Genomic DNA, 21,266 nt, shown 5'->3' with positions numbered 1-21,266 from the left:
CTCCACCACGCTAACCTTCCTCGTTTCCATAGACGCCCAAGACATGAGGCAGTTCGCCATCACCACTTCAGCAAGAATGCTCACAGCCAGTGACAACCGACTGCACTGGCCACATGCGTCCGACATTTGTCTTCACAGTTGCGAGCCCTACCGAGACATCAAGCGAGTATCACACCTCTGCAACAAACTTTCAAGTTCAAGTCTTAGTATGTCTTATGTCTCATGACCGCTCACCTTATGGCTCGCTGTGGGCTAATATAAAGTATCTGCGTGTCTATGGTATATCTTGATTGTTGATCCCCGTCAGGAAGGAAACGGTGCCAGTGCTGTGCAACAAGAAGACTAAGCTTTTGTTGCTTTCGCCTGCGGTGAATTCGAGCCCGAGAGCGACCATTATGCACATCATAAATAAAAAATACAAGAACATTGCAGCCAATGATGTGTGAACCACAAAGTAGTCTTGATTCTAGCATTCCAATCAGCATCAGTGGTCGTCCGCGCCCGGCCACCCCCATCTAATGAGTCGAGTTGCTCCGTCATGCCACGACTGTACTCTGCGGCTAGCTAGTGTGGACATCATGGAACCACGAGTGCCAACGAAGCCAGCTCCATTCGACTGAATGATAGCATCAAGGAACACCGGATGCCTGGTAGCAGCCACAACTTAAGTTAGCTTCAGAATGAAAACAGGACATCTAGTTGGCTCACCATTTCCCATAGATCTCCTCTGTAACGCTCCGCTGCATAATCTGCCCACATCCACCTCAACGTCCCAACATCTGACCACCATTCCGGGTTGTTTTCGTCGCTCGTCATGATAACATGCGTGGCCTTAATCCCTTTTCGTGTCCGAAGCTCTTCTTGCACCTCGGATACCCTGCGCGCAATAACAGACAACGGGGCGAAGCACTAGTCCACTGGAAACTCCTCGTATTACTGGCTGAAGTCACTGCGGTATGTGCATCGATATATACTGTCAAAAATTAGATCTGTAGAGCATCCTATGCCCGAAACCTTCACTCATGGGAGGAGTTGGTCCAGTTACTGGTACATTCATGGCGCGTCAGGCATGCCCATCGCCATGCTTGCAGTCCATCGCATGTCTTGGCCTACAAATCCCCATGCAGGAGAATAGTCTAATTCCCATTCCCATGTATGATGAGCGCTTATGTAGTAAAGGAAATTGAAGCATAATACGTGATCGCCTGGGGGAAGGAAAACCTGGTGCTGAGGAGAAGGACGATTCGTGAATGATAATTCCGCTTTTCGAGCGAGTTTCCGGAAACCCGAGTGATGCGAGGGACCAAAAAGATGCATGATTGTGGTGTACGCTAAGGAGATGTCAGCTCGACCCAAGCTGGGGTACGTGTCCATGCATTCAATCACCGAAGAGGGATGTTCGAAGTCGTCTCGCCGAGCTTGAGCAGGTTCAGGGAGGGACTTCGTCGTGGTTCAGGAATCTCGATGTGCTGTTGAACGGTTTCCCAGAAGGTCCAACAACCAAGATCATCGACAACCTGACTTTCTGGATCCTTGACTTCATGCCATTGAAGCAAGTGGATCCCAATGGCTTGACTGAGTCGAGGGACGTCAAACACTTCCCCGAAAACAAATGGACGTGCGCTTGGGTCGATATGAGTAGAGAGGAACTTTGGGATTATGGATGTACGTTCTGTTGTGAGAGCGAGGTATATCAAATTTCCCTAGTCAGTTGAAGACAGTAGATTGCGCAAGAGTATTCCGTATGTCCAGTCTATAGCTTGAGGGCTTAGGCAGAATATTTCCAAAGACGAACAACTTAAAGATAAGCGTCAGAGCTGAGCGCAAGAGTATTCCGTATGTCCAGTCTATAGCTTGAGAGCTTAAGCAGGATATTTCCAAAGCCGAACAATTTAAAGACAGTCGTCATAGCTCCACATGTCATCCTGAGAGACGGCTTTTTCCCTTTGGAACTCGTCCTAACCGGACGTATAATTGGTGCAGACGAGGCAGAATTTCGCTGGGGCATCGTACGGGTTGTATGCGAGGGCAGTGTCGTTGATGAGGCCGTAAAGGTGGCGAGCGATATTGCAAGCAAGGGACGCATCGCAGTGAATTTAGGCAAGGAGGCCGTGAATGCAGCGTTTGAAATGAGCCTCGCTGAGGCACTGAGATTTGAGAAGCGGTTATTCCATGCTTCCAAGGATCGGAAGGTGGGTATATTTTCTGTATTGTCTGACTAAGCTTTGCACTGATTCCTTTCAATCTTGCCAGGCATGGCTGCTTTTTGCTGAGAAACGAAGGATGCACTCGTAAGGGCGTTCTGTATATTATGAGGGAACACCGGTCGTCAACCCTGTGTTGTCCTCAGATTGGCTCACTCAGTCGGTAGCAGGGGGAGTCGCTTTGACACCTTCATCATGCGTCGACATTTTTACGCAAGAACGAGGGCCGAGGCCTGTCAAGCCCGTGACACGAGTCGTTTACCCGCCTCACACTATGTCAGATGCTCTCAGACGACCAAGACCCACCGGAAGTCCCTGAACCTAGCTTTAACCAAGTCCAAGAAGTCATTATCAAACATGCCCCTGACGATACATATCAAATGCAATTGATACCCAAATCTTCGGCAATGATCATCGCAGCCCGTTCTCCGATGAGAAGTGCCGTCGAGTACGTGTTCTGTGTATGTGATTAGATCGCACATCAACAATACTCCGTCCAGTACTCACCGTGCCAACGTTCAACGGTGAAATGGACATATCTGCAACCTTGAGGTTCGACACTCCGTATACATTTAGCCGAGCGTCGACGACTCCCTGATCTGCCTCCGGTTTCATGGCACAAGTCCCAAGCTACAAATACAAATATCAGATATGAAATCATGGAAAGTTCAGTCGCACACACAGAATGCCACGTCGTTTGCACTGATGTTCGATTTAGTATTTTACTGTGACAATGCAAATCGCATGTCAGCACTTACTAATATCGCGGTGGAATCGATCAATCGCCTCGTCATCTTCGGTAGTATAAACAATGTCAGGCGCATTCAAGTCCACTGGCCCGGAGGCTTCTCTGCAGACTGCAGCGCTTCCCTCTGGGAAATCAGGATGGCCAGCAGCGACTTCACCTCGGTATGAAGCCATGCGTCGAAGAAGTTCGCGTGTCTTTTTGTACCCGAAGTTGAGGGGAACAATATCAGATGGACTGGGGGAGTGTCGTGGTCATGCAAAGTGCCTTAAAATGCAATGCGTCCACTCACTCATCTAGGAAGCCTGTAGTAAAGTCCATTTCTTCTTTTCCGTCATCTGTCACGTTGATGTGAACGCTTCCAGCAGACACTGGGTAAAGCTATTGAAAAGATTAACAAAAGAATCACAGGATAGATGAAACGCAGTACTGTATAATACCCCGTACACATGTACCTGCCAGGAGGAAGAACGAGCGGCTTCGAGAGCGGTTGAACATGTCTGGGTGTCATGAGCATTGTCATATCATTAAAGCTAAGCAATGCGCACCCTGCAAAAACACAAAATATTGCAACAGCCTTGTCTGGCCGGTCCTGGAAAAACTCCTTCCAGCGCGGTTGAAAAGCTGGATCCATGGCTTTCAACTCCTCGTCATCAGGACGCCACTTGATTTTTGAATCGAGGCCGCTGATATTCCAATCAGCACGATGCCAGCAGTGATGATGACAACTTGCACCAACTTTTGTGCAATCAATGACTTGCCGCTGCTGTTCCATTCTGCAAGGCTTTCTACATTTGGGTGGTCATAAGTGCTGCAATCGTGGGATGAAACATGCTTACCCTGCAGGATACTGTCCCCACGCCAGAGGGCGTCCATGGTAACAGCCTCGTCAGTAGCCAAGTATGGAACAAATACGAGATTGTGATCTGACCGTCCTAAGCCAAGAAAGCTATCGGGATAAATGAAAAGCGCACCTTGATAATTTTCTCCGACACCAGGCAAATTCACCAGCTGCTCGACACCGCATCGCTTGAGGATCGCCTCGGCACCGATCCCAGATCTCTCTAAAATGGTTGGGGAACCAAACGCCCCAGCAGAGACAACAACCAGTTTTGATGCTCTTACAATACTCGACGACTGATCCGCATCCGGGCAAGACACTGGGTCGTTGGCGAACTCGACGCCTACAGCACGCTTGTCCCTTTCGTTTGGAGAAACAGTCAACCGTTTGCTGGGGTCGCGATCTCAGATGGCCACTTACTCGAAGATGATACGCTTCACGCGCTTTCCATCCCAGACTTGTAAATTCGGGTTGTGAGCTTGGTTGTAGACATAGTGGTGAGCTGCGTCAGAACGCCTTCCGGTCGTCCCGTCGATGTATCTTGTGTGCATGAGCTAAGAATTTGCAATTGCCTAAGAGTGCAGGAACTTACTTCTGCCATGGCTGAGATAGATCTGGTTAGTTGTCGAAGTTAGGAAAGAAGCATCGTAGCTTACACTGTATGTATTGCACGTCTCTAAATCATTCGTGTCGTCGGCATACTGCCTCTTGTGATAGGTCGTGCCAACCTCGATGAATTCGTCGGAGATACCCAACTTACACCCACCAGATGACACTTTGATAGGTCCGTCATATCCGTGAGTTGGATGATCGGGCTGGACCTCATACGTCTCCAGCTATAAAGTGAACGTATAAACAATTCGAACGAATGTCCTGTAAACGAATTTGAGACCTTCTTCATGAGGGGAATCAGATTTTCAGATTCCCAACCATCGACTCCCCAATCATCATAGTCCGAAGCAGGTGCACGGGTGTATACCATGACTGTCTTATCATCAGGGTCTTCTTCATCGTGGCAAGCATGCTACGCACAATTCACACATGAGGCTCCACCAACGCAACGACCAGAAGGAACGATCGGTGCACGACCGTTGAGACGAGGAGATGGATTTCCTACGTGAAATGTAACTGTGGTGCTCGTCGGTGCTTGGTTGAAGGGATATTGGTAGGGTTGGACATGAATAGGTTTATTGAGGGTGTGTTGACCCGCTTCCAAAATCAAGATCCTGAGTGAGGGGTCATATGCAGCTAAGCGACCTGCGACAACACAGGCTGTAGTGCCACCTGTACAGGACGATGTATGACGAGGGCAATCCACTATAAGATGTTATTTGCTTACCTCCGGCAAAAACGATGTCGAATTCTGACAGGATTGGATGAGACATCGATATGGATGGTTATGATTTCAGGCTGCCCCTCGCTGCTTCCATCTTATAACCAGCAAAGTGAAGCCTATCATTGGTCCATGGGGAACTTACGACACGTCACGGATCACAAGATTAAGACTGATAAGTGGCAATAATAACTTGGACTGCAATAGGCCACATCTGAACAATACCATCAGAAAAACAGGGCGCTGCGTGGCGTCGCAGGTATGTTGATGTGTTGTTGAACGCGCAAATGGCTTGATAATACAAAACCTTGTGACCAATTTGGCAATGTCCTTCAAGTTGATAAACGTTAGTTCCATTGCGGTCCGGCGGGCCCGTTCGCCCTCCAACATGCGGTAAGATCCAAATTCGAACATCTGCTACACCAAGACTCTCGATACCATCGTTTAGGTCAGTATTTGGAAGGCTGGACACCACGAACAAGAGGGAAGGACAGGTGTACGAAAAGTTAGGAATGGATGTACATCAAAGAAAAGCGGGACACTCGCCGCGAGAGCCCACGGTTCATTTCATGGTGATTCAAGCTCTCCCAATGCCTAGTATTCGGCCGAAAGGATAAACTGATTTCAAGCAACAACTTGAGTGATACATCGAGCAATCTATAAACCAAAGATAAGTTGTAGGATCGGGTCTGTTGCGTGGATTGCGTTACATGGCCACAATACAATTCACAATGCAGATTCTGCGGACGATAGTAGTCGAATAACTAGCTGATTTCCAGAGTTAGGTTTCGTGGAGGTGGACGGGCACACGAATGCCCGAGGGTATGCGCCCAGAAGGGATTTTCGGAACACGACAGGCTTCGGTCTTTAGGAGGAGGGGACGCAATTGTCGCATGTCCCACCCCACAGACATATCCTTGAAGGATGGCTGGCTCGAATGACTCACAGATCATCTGCGAGATCGATATGTTGTTGTCAGAAAATTCAAGATGTACTGTATAGCCGTAATTTGCAGACCCCTTATGGCGAGTCGTAAGGTGAGGGATCGCGAGACCTTGGACCTGAACCGTGAAAGATTGCATGAAAGTTGTGGTGCTAACTTGATGTGACAAAGGATTAGGTCCATGTATTCCGTGATCGATAACACACCATTCCTGAACACCGCAGTGACATGTTAAGGCCCGCGCAGCTTTGGCTGTGGAGAGAGCGTTCCGATGTTAGTGAAGTGCGATGACCATATTGCACACTTAGTATGCGGCGCAGAATTGCAATTCCAACAAGAATGGACATGACATAATTAGTCAACGAGATAAAGTGAAACCAAATGAATCGTCTTTGAAAATCATAATTTGGATGAAACGAGTCTTGAAAGATGGAAACTTCTTCATTACGAGCGCGTTTGAGATGCGAAAAGAGAGACATCTGGTGCAGATACAGATTTTGGAACTCGATGAGATGATATATGCACTCGGACAATTTACATGATAGCCAGTATCGCAGAAACTGCTCGACATATAAGAAGTGTAGGATATATAAGCCGAATTCCTTGAAGGGCCGTGGGAAGCCATGGCGGCACTGACTTCACGGTATCGACTAGCACTGGCGCGCCATTAATTAATACAAGCGTTCCTATACGTTTTACATTCGATTCTCAGATCAAGTGGCATGGGTTCACAACCAACCTAGCTATGCTTTGTCCAGATCTTGGCCAGTTTTTGTTGGTCACCACACCAGAAATGGTGTCAGGCATTCCCGGTTCGGCAGGTAAACGTAATGAAGCCCTCGAAGCACACAAAAACATGATATCTATCAACAAATCTGGGAAGGCTAGCTGCCTTGATTGGTACAATGGCGAGTTTTTAGTGACATCGCCCGATGGTATCATACTCACCCGAGTTTCACTCAGAGTTTAGGGAACGATGTAGCGTGCTCGCTGAACAACATGACCATATTCTTGGCGTATACATTTCCTTCCTCACCTCTTTCGCTACTGACCATTATGCAGGCAGAGATCCCCGGACAAATTCAGGATGGTTACGATGCAGTACCCAATTTCTTCCACGAAATCCATCAAGTGCGTGCAAATGCGTACCCTTCATTTCTCTCTCACGTCATTCATTATAGCATTCTCAGATTGTCTGTCCACAAGCTCGACAGCACCCTGGGTGTCTCAAAAGCCTCAGGTTCACTATGACGAGAACTCCTCGTTCGGCTCCTCCACCTGCACCACCCATTACCTGGCCGCCTTCAAAACTCACCTACGACGCCTTTTCACCCTGCCACCCCATCATCAAATGCCACCTGTCGTCGACATTTCTTTGACCCAGGGTTGACAGGTACGCCTGGTCATTTCTATAACTGTTTCTTAGGTGTCCCATGCTTCAATCTACGGCGTAATGCTGCAGCGGGTGCTCCTGGGAGTGACGACTCCTTGATCCGTGATGAAGACTATCATGGACCTCCTTCACCGGACGCCGATTTACAACAGCAACAGCGACCAGCAGCAGTGCAGGTAGACAACGGGGAACATGGACGTGGCTGGGCGTGCTGCTAAAAGTATTAATGAATGTATGCGGGTATTTTATTTTTATCGTCCATCTTGTTGTGACATCTGCATTTACTTGAAACAGGATTTTACGATAGGTGATCAGTACATGCCGCACCACACAGTCGGTAAGGATCACGCTGGACAAAGACGGTGACGTATGTTGTGCTGGTGCGTGCATTGTTGTTGATCAATATCCGAGGGGCTTGGTTTAATCAATTGCGTAGGCCCGATGATGTCCTCGTCGATACATTGTTCCTGCTTATTGATGTGCTTGATTGCTACTATCATCGTCTTTATTGTCTTATATAGTACCAATTTGCTGCAACGAGTGCTTCCCACAGTTCTGCCAATGACCACGACTTTCTTTCTTCCTACTGTCTCAGTTTGACAACAACATTGTTTACGGTGATCTCTTGTCTATCTACTTACGGTTGATCACGGACATCTCCATTGAACACTATGTGATTAGCCTGCACGGTTGGTGATCTGGAGAACACAATTTCATGGATGGGTGGACGCTTCCTACATAAATTTCTGGTATTCTGACGCATTGTTAATCACGGATGAGTAGTCAGGTCCAGCAAATGGTCTGACGATGCATATCAAATGCAATTGATACCCAATTCTTCAGCAATGATCATCGCAGCCCGCTCTCCGATGAGAAGTGCTGTCGAGTACGTGTTCTGTATATATCGTGAGATCGCATATCAACAATCCTCTGTCCAGTACTCACCGTTCCAACGTTCAACGGCGAAATGGACATATCTGCAACCTTCAGGTTCGACACTCCGTATACATTCAGCCGAGCGTCGACAACTCCCTGATCTGCCTGCGGTTTCATGGCACAAGTCCCAAGCTACAAATACAAATATCAGATATAAAATCATGGAAGGTACAGCCGCACACACCGAGTGCCATGTCGTTTGCACTGATATTCGATTCAATATTTCACGGTAACAATGGAAATGGGATGCCAACACTTACCGATATCGCGGTGGAATCGATCGATCGCCTCATCATCTTCGGCAGTGTAAACAATGTCAGGCGCATTCAAGTCCACTGGCCCGGAAGCTTCTCTGCAGGCTGCAGCGGCACTTCCCTCCGGGAAATCAGGATGGCCAGCAACGAATTCACCTCGGTAGGAAGCCATGCGTCGAAAAAGTTCCCGCGTCTTCTTGTACGCAAAGGTAAGAGGAACGATATCGGATGGACTGCGCGAAGTGTCATAGTCACGCAAAGAGCCTTGGAATGACATGCGTCTACTACTCACTCATCTAGGAAACCAGTAGTGAAGTCCATTCGTTCTTTTCCGTCCTCTGTCACGTTGACATGGACACTTCCAACAGACACGGGGTAAAGCTATTGAAGTGATTCAGAGAAAGCCATGGGGTAGACAGAAAGCAGTACTGTACAATAACCAGCAGTCATGTAGTTACGTGGAGGTAGCATACTCAAGAACGGCCTTGAGAGCGGTTGAACATATCTGGCTGCCATGAGCATTTTCAAATCATCAAAGCAAAGCAATGCGCACGCACCCTGCAAAAGCAGAAAATATTGCGACAGCCTTGTCTGACCGGTCCTGGAAAAACTCCTTCCAGCGTGGTTCAAAAGCTGGACCCATAGCATTCAATTCCTCGTCATCAGGACGCCACTTGATTTTGGAATCGAGGCCGCTGAAATCCTAATCAGCACAATGCCAGCAGTGATGATGATAACTTGCACTGACTTTTGTGCAATCAATGACTTGCCGCTGGTGTTCCATTCTGCAAGGCTTTCTGCATTTGGGTAGTTGTAAAGCGCTGCAATCGTGGGGTAAAACGTGCTTACCCTGCAGGATACTGTCCCCACGCCAGAGGGCGTCCATGGTAACAGCCTCGTCAGCAGCCAAGTATGGAACAAAGACGAGATTGTGATCTGACCGTACTAAGCCAAGCAAGCTCTCGGGATAAATTAAAAGCGCACCTTGATAATTTTCTCCGACGCCAGGCAAATTCACCAGCTGCTCGATGCCGCACCGATTGAGGATCGCCTCGGCACCGATCCCAGACCTCTCCAGAATGGTCGGGGAACCGAATGCCCCAGCAGAGATAACAACCAGTTTCGATGCTCTTACAATACTCGACGATTGATCCGCATTTGGGCAAGACACTGGGTCGCTGGTGAACTCGACACCTACAGCACGCTTATCTCTTTCGTTTGGAAAAAAAGTCAACCGTGTGCTGAGGTCGTGATGTCAGATGGCCACTTACTCAAAGATGATGCGCTTCACGCGCTTGCCGTCCCAGACTTGTAAATTCGGGTTGTGAGCTTGGTTGTAGACATAGTGGTGAGCCGCATCAGAACGCCTTCCGGTTGTCCCGTCGATGTATCTTGTGGACATGAGTTGCAATTGCCTACGAGTGCAGGAACTCACTTTGACCACGGCTGAGACAGATCTAATTAGTGGTCGCAGTCAGGAAAGGACAACATAGCTTACACTGTATGTATTACATGTTTCTAAATCATTCGTGTCGTCGGCATACTGCCTCTTGTGATAGGTCGTGCCAACCTGGATGAATTCGTCGGCGACACCCATCTTACACCCACCAGATGACACTTTGATAGGTCCATCATAGCCGTGAGTTGGACGATCGGGATGCACCTCATATGTCTCCAGCTATAAAGAGAACGTATAAGCGATTCGAACGAATGTCCTGAAAACGAATTTGAGACCTTCTTCATGAGGGGAATCAGATTTTCAGATTCCCAACCATCGACTCCCCAATCGTCATAGTCCGAAGCAGGTGCACGGGTATATGCCATAACTGTCTTATTATTAGAGTATCGTTCATCATTGCAAATATGGTACGCACAATTCACGCATGAGCCTCCACCGACGCAACGACCGGAAGGAACGATTGGCGCTCGGCCGTTGAGACGAGGTGATGGATTTCCCATGTGGAATGTGACCGTGGTGCTCGTCGGTACTTGGTTGAGGGGATATTGGTATGGTTGGACATGTATAGGTTTATTGAGGGTGTGTTGACCCGCTTCCAGAATCAAGATCCTGAGCGAGGGGTCATATGCAGCTAAGCGACCTGCGACAACACAGGCTGTAGCACCACCTATACAGAAGAATGTGCAGCTCAAGAGGGCAAACCACTACAGGATTATATCTGCTCACCTCCAGCAAAAACGATGTCGAATTCTGACAGGATTGGCTGAGACATCAAAATGGAGGGTTCCTTTTAGATTGCCTCTCGCAAGTTCCACTTTATAACCTTGACCGAAGCAAAGCATATCTTGGCGCCCATCGGGAACTTGCGACTTCAGTCTGCTTTCACTAGGACATGATGTGAGAAAAATACGGGGTGCGTACGTGTGTGATACTGCGTGATTATAAGAAGGATGCTCCCTTACGACTTTCGAACAATAAAATCAAGCATCCCTGAATGTGTGACATTGCGGGTACCCCCGACACATTAAGCATTAGGGACGTTCACGCCTGGGAGAGCTTATGATTTGTCGCTCACAAGATTTTGCGGGTCTTTTGTATGCAACCGGATATTATGGAGAACCATGGTCAACATATATGCAAGCAGATACTGCTCATGAGAAAGAAGTCGTGCCTCGCAAGTTGTTAATAGTAACGTCTTCAATGACTGATTAATCAAAGTACTCACCTCCTGCAAACCAAGCTATCGCTCGTATTGACGATCGAGCCATCGCAACTATCTAACTTAAGTGAATCACGTTGGTATGCGAGCTTGCTCCGTCACATGCAGTGGCCTGCCAAGTAGCAGTTAATCCGCTATTTACAGTTGACAAACTCGTATATCCAATGAATGCAGCGAAAGAAGCAGCTGCGATCACGCACCTGGACTCCCCCGATGTGGCCTTGGCCCATCTGCACACGCCAGTGACGCCACCTACACTCATAATCAGTCTTTGCCAGGTCTTTGCTACGTCTGAGATGTTGAGTGTTTGCTTGTCCAATGTCCGTGGTGATATAAGTAGGCTAGGCTGGTCTCACCAAAATTGCCACCAAACTCAGACTCCACGTGATACTTATATGATCAGGCCACGCGGAAAGGAGTCACATGTCTGCTTTCCTTGTAAAACAAAGTGTTTCATTACATAGCCTTCAACGTTGATTCTGGAACTTCGGGCTTCAACCGAGCTTCAATAATGCAATTTCTTAAAGCGTCTTTGTCTTAAATATTGTTCAGTCAGTAATTGTCGATTTCACACGATTCTAAATATATTTAGACGATTCCTGTAGATTTTCCTCTCGCAGGTTCTGACTGGGAGTCAGGTCCAGAGAATGCTCCTCTAACGATACAAATCAAATACAAGTGATACCCAATTCTTCAGCAATGATCATCGCAGCCCGCTCTCCGATGAGAAGTGCTGTCGAGTACGTGTTCTGTACATATCGTGAGATCGCACATCAACAATCCTCTGTTCAGTACTGACCGTTCCAACGTTCAACGGCGAAATGGACAGATCTGCGACCTTCAGGTTCGACACTCCGTATACATTTAACCGAGCGTCGACGACTCCCTGATCTGTCTCCGGTTTCATGGCACAAGTCCCAAGCTACAAATACAAAGATCAGATATGAAATCATGGAAGGTACAGCTGCACACACCGAGTGCCATGTCGTTTGCACTGATATTCGATTCAATATTTCACTGACAATGGAAATTTCAAATGGGATGCCGACACTTACCGATATCGCGGTGGAATCGATCGATCGCCTCGTCATCTTCGGCAGTGTAGACGATGTCAGGCGCATTCAAGTCCACTGGCCCGGAAGCTTCTCTGCAGGCTGCAGCACTTCCCTCCGGGAAATCAGGATGGCCAGCAGCGACTTCACCTCGGTAGGAATCCATGCGTCGAAGAAGTTCGCGCATCTTTTTGTACCCGAAGTTAAGAGGAACGATATCGGATGGACTGGTCGGAGTGTCTGAGTCATGCAAAGTGCCCTAAAGTGAAATGCGTCCACTCACTCATCTAGGAAGCCTGTAGTAAAGTCCATTCGTTCTTTTCCGTCATCTGTCACGTTGACATGGACACTTCCAATAGACACGGGGTAAAGCTATTGAAATGATTCAGAGAAAACCATGGGGTAGACAGAGAGCAGTACTGTAGAATTACAAGCAGTCATGTAGTTGCGTGGAGGTAGAATGAGCGGCCTCGAGAGCGGTTGAACATATCTGGCTGCCATGAGCATGATCAAATCATCAAAGCTAAGCAATGCGCACGCACCCTGCAAAAACATAAAATATGGCAACAGCCTTGTCTGGCCGGTCCTGGAAGAACTCCTTCCAGCGTGGTTCAAAAACTGGGTCCATGGCTTTCAATTCCTCGTCATCAGGACGCCACTTGATTTTTGAATCGAAGCCGCTGAGATTCCGATCAGCACGAGGCCAGCAGTGATGATGATAACTTGTACCAACTTTTGTGCAATCAATGACTTGCCGCTGCTGTTCCATTCCGCAAGGCTTTCTGCATTTCGGTGGTTGTAAAGTGCTGCAATCGCGGGGAGAAACATGCTTACCCTGCAGGAGACTGTCCCCACGCCAGAGGGCGTCCATTGTGACAGCCTCGTCAGCAGCCAAGTATGGAACAAAGACGAGATTGTGATCTGACCGTCCTAAGCTAAGCTCCTAGAATAAATAGATCAAAGCGCACCTTGATAATTTTCTCCGACGCCAGGCAAATTTACTAGTTGCTTGATACCGCACCGCTTGAGGATCGCCTCAGCACCGATCCCAGACCTCTCCAGAATGGTCGGGGAGCCGAATGCCCCAGCAGAGATAACAACAAGTTTTGATGCTCTCACAATACTCGACGACTAATCCTCATCTGGGCAAGACACTGGGTCGCTGGCGAACTCGATGCCTACAGCACGCTTGTCTCTTTCGTTTGGAAAACAGTCAACCGTTTTCTGGGGTTGCGATCTCAAACAGCCACTTACTCGAAGATGACGCGTTTCACGCGCTTGCCGTCCCAGACTTGTAAATTCGGGTTGTGAGCTTGGTTGTAGACATAGTGGTGAGCTGCGTCGGAACGCCTTCCGGTTGTCCCGTCGATGTATCTTTTGTGCATGAGCCAAGAATTCGCAATTGCCTACGTGTGCAGGAACTCACTTCCGCCATGGCTGAGATAGATCTGGTTAGTTGTCGAAGTTAGGAAAGAAGGATCACAGCTTACACTGTATGTATTGCATGTTTCTAAATCATTCGTGTCGTCGGCATACTGCCTCTTGTGATAGGTCGTGCCAACCTGGATGAATTCGTCGGCGATACCCATCTTACACCCACCAGATGACACTTTGATAGGTCCGTCATAGCCGTGAGTTGGGCGATCGGACTGCACCTCATATGTCTCCAGCTATAAAGCGAACATATAAACGATTCGAACGAATGTCCTGAAAACGAATTTGAGACCTTCTTCATGAGGGGGATTAGATTTTCAGATTCCCAACCATCGACTCCCCAATCGTCATAGTCCGAAGCAGGTGCACGGGTATATGCCATAACTGTCTTATTATTAGAGTATCGCTCATCATTGCAAGTATGCTACGCACAATTCACGCATGAGCCTCCACCGACGCAACGACCGGAAGGAACGATCGGCGCACGGCCGTTGAGACGAGGTGATGGATTTCCCATGTGGAATGTGACCGTGGTGCTCGTCGGTACTGAATTGAGGGGATATTGGTAGGGTTGGACATGTATAGGTTTATTGAGGGTGTGTTGACCCGCTTCCAGAATCAAGATCCTGAGCGAGGGGTCATATGCAGCTAAGCGACCTGCGACAACACAGGCTGTAGCACCGCCTATACAGAATCATGTATTGCTTAAGAGGGCAAACTACTACAGGATTATATCTGCTCACCTCCAGCAAAAACGATGTCGAATTCTGACAGGATTGGCTGAGACATCAAAATGGAGGGTTCCTGTCAGATTGCCTCTCGCAAGTTCCACTTTATAACCTTGACCGAAGTTAAGCCTATCTTGGCGCCCATCGGGAACTTGCTCAGTCTGCTTTCACTAGGCGAGTGTAAGCAGACGGTTACCTATGACGCAGATGACGCAGATTGTGATGACGCTACCTATGATGCAGATTGTACGCCTTTGATGATTGGACACCGCAGATGCTTCCTACGTATATATAGATACATACGTGCGCCCAGAGACATCATCTCTTACATACTGTACTCTCGGAATCCCATACGCTCTTCCATTCACCGCTGTCCGAAACACTGTTAGTGTTGTCGTCCATCGTGACGACCTTCCAGCGGAGTTTGAACATGATGTGAGAAAAATACGGGGTGCGTACGTGTGTGGTACTGCATGATTATAAGAGGGATGCTCCATTATGACGATAATGTCATTCTATGTGTAGCTGCTGGTCTTTGTGTTAATGCGAAGAAAAACAGTTATATTAGCCGGCTAATGATATCTGATTTGTACGACTAGTGTCCAAGAGACTTGAGAAGCTATTTGGGCTTAAAACCCGCAGGGTTTTACGACCCGAAACACCGTTTCGAACCTGTGAAGGAAGTCCAGATGAGCCGTGAGGGCGGGTGGGACCATGCAGCTCACGATGCAGGATTGATTGAATCCTGCCCTGATCGAAATTGATGCGTCGAGTAGATTCTTATAAATTCAAAAAATTCAAACACTGTTATGTTGACGAGATGCGAGCTGCTGAAAAGGGAGTGGTGGGCGGGTGCGACGAACGGAGAGCGTAGTCTAGGAGCAGAGTGGTTGCGAGTACTAACGTTGTAGTAGGAAGCAAGAAGGTGGGAAAACCAAAAGAACCGTTTCGCCACATAGACCTAATTCTATCTATGTCCTCGTGCCTCGGACTCAAATAGAATACAATCTATGTGTAGCTGCTGGTCTTTGTGTTAATGCGAAGAAAAACAGTTATATTAGCTGGCTAATGATATCTGATTTGTACGACTAGTGTCCAAGAGACTTGAGAAGCTATTTGGGCTTAAAACCCGCAGGGTTTTACGACCCGAAACACCGTTTCGAACCTGTGAAGGAAGTCCAGATGAGCCGTGATTCCCAGACACAAGGAGCACTGCGACGCGTCAGGCGCAGCATGGACTCCCGATTCGAAAGGAGAAGAGTGAATTGTGTAAACTCACCTTGTTAACGTATCATTGGCATTGTATAGCGAGTGAACGGCTCCAGCGCTTGTGAGTCCTGAAGATACGGGGCCAGGATTAACGCATGCTTGCGTAGGTATATGGTGAATGCTTCGCTCGACCATCTACCCATCGATTTGACTACGTCGAAGGGAACTCCTCTCAGCAGATATTCCAAGGTACCTCCGATACGAAGCCCATGGCCTTTGAGATTTCCTAGATCCGCTCTCTTGACTATCCCACTAATCCGTTTCCAGAATTCTGATCTCGTCAAAGGCCTCATGCCCTTCTTGTGCTTCCAGGCGAACAAATGACTATCTCGCGGCGGATCGTTAATTGTGAAGTGATTGAGCATAGCGGCTTTAGGGTCTGAAGCGTCTTTCTGCTGTGCCCAGAATACACCCTCCCCTGCGACCGCAGCTTTGGTTCGTGGTAGGAAAATTTTGGTTACCCTCAACCCGTGCCTATCTTCAACATCCATTTGTACATTTGACCGCTTGACGTGTTTCGACGGTTCAAAAGTCTTCATGGATTTGACAGTGAGTTCTCCTACCCGACATAAGGCATAAAAGGCGCTTGTTAAACACGCGAGCACTGCGGCATCGAGGGGAGCTGATACATCTAGATGAGAGCGAATATCAAGAATGAATTTGACTGTAAATGGATCCCGCTTCGAGCGTTTCGCTGCGTCTGGAGCTAGCTCCGAAGCTCCATCCAATGCCGCCTTGAGTTCATCTTGTTGGACCTCCCAAGATTGTCCATGAAGTGTGTGCCAGGCTTTCACCGCATATACGTAGTTCGCTAAGGTTTTTCCCGAGTAAGTTCCCGCACAACTCGCTACGAAGTTCAACATGATGCGAGTGTCTACTGGGCATCGTTGGTCTTCTGGTATGTTTCGTTCGTCGCAGAACACATGAAAGACCAGAAGACCTGCCCCGTAACACTCCCTGGTTCCTGGCGCCCAGGACATGTTCATCACGGTAAGGACCCTCTGCAAGTCCTCTTCTGAGATGGCCAAACGATGTCCGTCCGTCCCTGTGGGTACTCTGGTCTCCAATGGGAACCAAAGTCTCAATCTATCCCTCGCTAGACAGTGCGGTCGAAGTTGAGAGGGAGCTGGCATCAGACCTGTTCTATATGGTGAGGGTTTTGCTATAGTGTCGAGAGGAAGTGATGCATTAAAACGTGAGATGTTCGCCGATGCGTTGTTGGCTCTGGTGGATGTGATAGAGGGCGTCATTAATGGTTCCTGCGGCTTTCTCGACGGTGCCGACGGCACCGTCGAGAGTAAGATCCTCGAGGGTATCTGATGGAATTCTGTCCGTACTGTACTCTCTCGGGTCTGTGGATGCAATGAACGGGTCGATGATAAAGGATTCGAGTGCACTGGGGATGTGGAGATTCGGCAGTAGATGTTTTGCGCTACCGTAGACCCCTCTGGAAGGATCATCCGCGGGATTTGCTTTGCTGGTGACGTAGGTAGGATGGAATGAATACGATGCTGCAGAATCGTTGATAACAGAGAAGATTCTATGAAATACTTCGTTGACTGCCGTGTTTCTGCTGCGACCGTTTCTCCATCCTTCGATAACCCCTTGATTGTCGCCGAATACTTTGAAGTTGCGTTGCGGTCCTCCCATGCTGATAAGGTAGAGAATGAGTAGCTCAAACCCGACCGCTTCCGCCCATCCAATGTCCCTTTTTCCGTCGAGGGTCTGCCATCCTTTCCGCAAACGCCAGGCTCTCCATCTGACTCCGATGGTGATGGCGATTCCGAATCCAGAGCTGGCATCCGAGTAAGCTTCTGGGTTAAAAAGCGTGAGGGGTTTGGGTATTGGCCGACCAACGAAAGAACTCTGCAACAAATGTTTCCACCAAAGTAAGTCCGCATCCAGTCTTTTGATGGGTCTCCGTGGGATAAAAGGCTTAATGAAAGCGAGACACAGCATTGCTTCGAGCGACGTGAGGTAAGCGCGCCCTCGTGGTACGACAAGCGTGGTATGCAGCAGCTTACCGTATAGCTGTTGTACGTCGTTAAGCACGTGTGAGTCGTGCGTCTCCCAGCCTCTGATTGCGTCCAAGTATTTCGCCTTCTTCTCCTTGTCGAGATAGACCTTATCCTGCGCGAGATTCCACATGAACCCAATGTATGGGTTGACATAGGCAAAGGGCTTGTCTTTGGGTAGCTCCCAAGGTATGTTGAGATCTTCTGAAAATTCGTCAACGTCCGATAGGTTGAAAGAGAACCTTGCGTCATCGCTTGATCTCGATGACGTCTCCGAAAGGTCCACGATCGGAAAACGACAATCTTCTTCAAACTCTTCCAAAGTACCGTCTTCGAAAACGAAGCCGCCAAACCATACTCTACCGCCATCACGATGTTCTCCTCTGCTAATGATGTCCCGGTGCCAAGCTCTCCGTTTCTCGTTGTAAGCTGCAATGTGTTGTTTGAGAATGCGTATGAATAAATGGTCATCGACCCATCTCGATACGGGACCAATTCCGCGTGAACGAAATAGATCGAGTCCGGCGTCGGCAAGAGAACCGTATGCTCCGGCTGAAGGTCGCAAACCGAAACACATGCATGTGTCAATGCAGAAAAGATCATCTGAGATGCGCGCAACCGAACCTGGCCATTGTGAGGAATGTATGGGAACAGTGCGGTAAGCTTCTGATACATCTCTGATGGCGATCTGTGAGCCGGGCGGCAGACGACTGATTTTAAGCGCTGTGACGTGGAAAGTTCCCCAGGTACTGGGAAAATTGTCCGGATTGATGTATGAATTGATGGATACGTTGGGAAACTTCGGGGATACGATGTGAGGAAATGAATAGTCCTGAATGATACGGTAGCGTCCTGGGCGACCTGGCTTAGGGATGATGGAGAAGGGAGACGATTGAAAGGGGCCGATGAGTTCTTCGACTTCTTTTGCTCGCATCGGTCCGATATATCTTCCTTTTTTAAGCTCAGTTTGCACAATGGTGAGGAATTCTCGTTGATATGTAACAATGGATTGCTTGTTCGGCGGAATCTGCGTGACTCTAATACTAGGAATATCGAGACGAAAGCCTTGACGTAACCCATCCGGAATGTGAGAGTACCTGCCCAAAAGACCGACTGATGCCAGCCTCGAAGTCCACACCTCCGCATCATACGGGGTAAGCGCTTTATGCTCTCTGCGCTCGAGGGCACGTCTGAGCTCCATGAGTGGAGGCACCACATCCAGAACAGAAATGTCGTCGGTCGTGTGTGACCTCTGAGCATCCGTTGACGCGTTGCCAATCGCTGCAGATGGCCTTGCCGTCTCGCATCGTGAGGATCTTGCCAATGCGTGCGCAAAGAGTTTCGAATGCATCGTCCCAGGTTCTGGACGCTTTGCACTCGATAATCCTGTGAGGATTTCGTCCGAGGCAAATGGCGCAAGCGGAGAGGACTCCTCCGCTTGCGCCCGCACGAAAATCCTGACGTGGTTTCTTGGCCTTGCTCGCGTGCTCTGGTGAATGAGCACGCTTGGTTGGCTCTTTCCAGTCACGATGTCTCGAAGAGGAACTGACGTGTTGGTCAGTCTGCAGCGGGCGATGTGATGCGTAGCATGAGGCATGTAGCATGTAGCATATAGTGTGGCATGCAGCATATAATGTGCGATGTGCGATGCGCATTGTGTAGCAAGTTATGTATGACGTGCAACGTGCGGCGTGTAGCGTGTAGCAGGTTTGACATATTTGTTTTGATTTTAAATGAAATAAAACAGGAAAAACGAGATGGTTAGCTTGATCGTTACTTGTCATTCCAAGCGAATCCTGACCTTGTAATCACGTTCGTTGTCTCTCTTGTTGCGCTCATCCCAATATACTCTGTCCCTCGTGTCTTTGAGAACCTTCTCATTGACGTCTGAAAGATCATATGGTCCGACAGAGGACTTTGCTGCGATATGCCACCGTTTCCGTTGCTCTGCCTGGTAGACCAGGAGTGACTTCTGAGCTATGGGGTCTCTGAGTGAGCGAAACTTGTGAACTTGAATGTTCATCCAGAACCGAGCCATCATCCGGACTCTGTCTTGCGGCCAATCTGCCTCCTCTATTGCCGTCAGAAAGCGCGGACAGGCTTGACAGAACTCTTCAAAAGGTAAATTTTCGTCGTTAATCACCGAACGTGCACTTCGCGTAGACGCTGAAGAGACCCAGGCTGTGGAGCCATCAGCCAGAGTCGAAAGAATCATGGCGTCGTCGTCAATCGTCTTCTTTATACTAGCTTCGTCCAAGCCGTCGTTAGTGAAATACCATAATTCCACGTACTCGCCTTTGTCCAGTTTCTTTAGAGCGTAAGAACATGGTGTGATGGCCGGTTTGTCTGGTATTCCAGTCTCGAGAATGGGAATGAATTTGTATTTGTTCTTTTTCCTCTCTTCTTTGCGCGCCGCTTCCTCTTCCTCAATCCTCACTTGTTCAAGCCGCTCCCGCTCGTCTTCGTCTATCCTTTGATGCTGTTGCTGACGTTCCCTATCTGTAGTTATCTGTAGTTTAGAGTAGATGTTTTAGAGTAGAATATTTGATAAAAAGGCTTTCTTCATTGTAACTACTTCGTACAATATATATACTGTTAAACGGTTAATACTATGCGTCCGATCCGAAACATATGAAAACGGACTTGTCTGTTCTCCGTGCTGTGCTTACTAATCGACACCGCTCCGGCTATTCCCGGGTAAGTCGGTGTTCCCTACATTATTCATCTATGTATGTATTACTAATCCTTTTACTCCTGTGCTCGTACAGTCATCATGTACGACTGAGTCCAACACTCCCCCTCGAGCACAGTCCACCTTCATCTTCCCTCTCAATTCCCTAAACCGTGGTGCCGGCAGTGCTTTCGTAAAAGCGTCCGCAACGTTTTCGAGCGTCGGACAATATTGGAGTTGGATGGTGCCGTTTTCGACAAGGTCGCGGATGTAATGATACCTTATGTCAATATGCTTGGTGCGTGCGCGGAATTTGTTGTTTGATGCTAACGCTATTGCTCCTTGGTTGTCGCAGTAGGTGGGGATACATTCATCCATCGGCTCGTATAGCTCACTGATGAGACTTTTTAGATATAGGATTTCGCGCGCTACCGACGTCAGCGCAATATATTCCGCTTCGGCGGTTGATAAAGCAACTAGCGACTGCTTTCGCGCGCTCCACGCTACTGGAGATCCGTGCAACAGGACGATATAGCCCGATATTGAGTGTCGATGGGGCTGACTCGCCCAATCAGCGTCTACAAACGCTTCTAAACCTTGATTTGTGGTTCCTAGGGTAAGTTTTGAATTCTTTGTCCCCTTTAGATAGCGTATGACTCGTTTAGCAGCTTCCCAGTGCGCACTAGCTGGCTCTCGCATGAACTGCGAGAGTATCGAAACAGCGAAGGCTATATCCGGACGTGTGCTCGTCGCAGCATACATTAGCGATC

At 48.4% G+C, this 21,266-nt stretch overlaps 7 protein-coding genes across 7 annotated transcripts; 2 read left to right on the top strand and 5 right to left on the bottom strand.

Moving 5' to 3' along the window:
- Window positions 1–10: 10 nt before the first annotated feature.
- Window positions 11–1,909, bottom strand: HD556DRAFT_1430545 (uncharacterized protein; the record flags this gene model as incomplete). Its single annotated transcript, XM_041304918.1, has 5 exons — window positions 11–15; window positions 735–909; window positions 1,114–1,440; window positions 1,479–1,649; window positions 1,901–1,909. The coding sequence occupies 5 exons, from the start codon at window positions 1,907–1,909 to the stop codon at window positions 11–13; spliced, it is 687 nt and encodes a 228-aa protein (XP_041164037.1).
- A 37-nt stretch (window positions 1,910–1,946) lies between these two features.
- On the top strand, window positions 1,947–2,222 carry HD556DRAFT_1231005 (uncharacterized protein; the record flags this gene model as incomplete). Its single annotated transcript, XM_041297393.1, has 1 exon — window positions 1,947–2,222. A coding segment is annotated over one exon (276 nt), but the record flags the coding sequence as incomplete, so codon positions are not given.
- Window positions 2,213–5,175, bottom strand: HD556DRAFT_1455293 (uncharacterized protein; the record flags this gene model as incomplete). The annotated part of the gene is made up of 15 exons (XM_041308117.1): window positions 2,213–2,661; window positions 2,712–2,834; window positions 2,887–2,906; window positions 2,963–3,186; window positions 3,242–3,330; window positions 3,380–3,449; window positions 3,498–3,635; window positions 3,689–3,737; window positions 3,789–3,884; window positions 3,924–4,150; window positions 4,211–4,330; window positions 4,379–4,626; window positions 4,683–4,774; window positions 4,823–5,074; window positions 5,130–5,175. The coding sequence occupies 15 exons, from the start codon at window positions 5,173–5,175 to the stop codon at window positions 2,581–2,583; spliced, it is 1,875 nt and encodes a 624-aa protein (XP_041164035.1). The 3' UTR covers window positions 2,213–2,580.
- Window positions 5,176–6,630: 1,455 nt separating this feature from the next.
- Window positions 6,631–7,677, top strand: HD556DRAFT_1525091 (uncharacterized protein; the record flags this gene model as incomplete). The annotated part of the gene is made up of 5 exons (XM_041309249.1): window positions 6,631–6,974; window positions 7,037–7,197; window positions 7,248–7,259; window positions 7,307–7,451; window positions 7,493–7,677. Exons 1-5 carry the CDS (start codon window positions 6,812–6,814, stop codon window positions 7,675–7,677), a joined length of 666 nt encoding a protein of 221 aa, XP_041164034.1. The 5' UTR covers window positions 6,631–6,811.
- Window positions 7,678–8,273: 596 nt separating this feature from the next.
- HD556DRAFT_1231151 (GMC oxidoreductase-domain-containing protein) lies at window positions 8,274–10,880 on the bottom strand (the record flags this gene model as incomplete). The annotated part of the gene is made up of 16 exons (XM_041297407.1): window positions 8,274–8,354; window positions 8,405–8,527; window positions 8,580–8,599; window positions 8,656–8,882; window positions 8,942–9,030; window positions 9,079–9,154; window positions 9,207–9,344; window positions 9,398–9,446; window positions 9,499–9,585; window positions 9,634–9,860; window positions 9,921–10,040; window positions 10,085–10,095; window positions 10,148–10,327; window positions 10,384–10,475; window positions 10,524–10,775; window positions 10,835–10,880. 16 exons carry the CDS (start codon window positions 10,878–10,880, stop codon window positions 8,274–8,276), a joined length of 1,818 nt encoding a protein of 605 aa, XP_041164033.1.
- Window positions 10,881–11,995: 1,115 nt separating this feature from the next.
- On the bottom strand, window positions 11,996–14,602 carry HD556DRAFT_1439462 (uncharacterized protein; the record flags this gene model as incomplete). Its single annotated transcript, XM_041305964.1, has 17 exons — window positions 11,996–12,076; window positions 12,127–12,249; window positions 12,302–12,321; window positions 12,383–12,606; window positions 12,663–12,751; window positions 12,800–12,869; window positions 12,922–13,059; window positions 13,113–13,161; window positions 13,214–13,322; window positions 13,382–13,510; window positions 13,562–13,574; window positions 13,634–13,753; window positions 13,806–13,816; window positions 13,870–14,049; window positions 14,106–14,197; window positions 14,246–14,497; window positions 14,557–14,602. The coding sequence occupies 17 exons, from the start codon at window positions 14,600–14,602 to the stop codon at window positions 11,996–11,998; spliced, it is 1,746 nt and encodes a 581-aa protein (XP_041164032.1).
- A 4,551-nt stretch (window positions 14,603–19,153) lies between these two features.
- On the bottom strand, window positions 19,154–20,175 carry HD556DRAFT_1455260 (uncharacterized protein; the record flags this gene model as incomplete). The annotated part of the gene is made up of 2 exons (XM_041308116.1): window positions 19,154–19,387; window positions 19,627–20,175. Coding segments are annotated over 2 exons (783 nt in total), but the record flags the coding sequence as incomplete, so codon positions are not given.
- Between the last annotated feature and the right edge of the window lie 1,091 nt (window positions 20,176–21,266).

This window comes from Suillus plorans (assembly GCF_016647745.1).
Source record: "Suillus plorans strain S12 chromosome Unknown HD556scaffold_10, whole genome shotgun sequence".
In the NCBI taxonomy this organism is placed as follows: Eukaryota; Fungi; Basidiomycota; class Agaricomycetes; order Boletales; family Suillaceae; genus Suillus; species Suillus plorans.
This window is presented reverse-complemented; position numbering and strand designations above follow the sequence as displayed.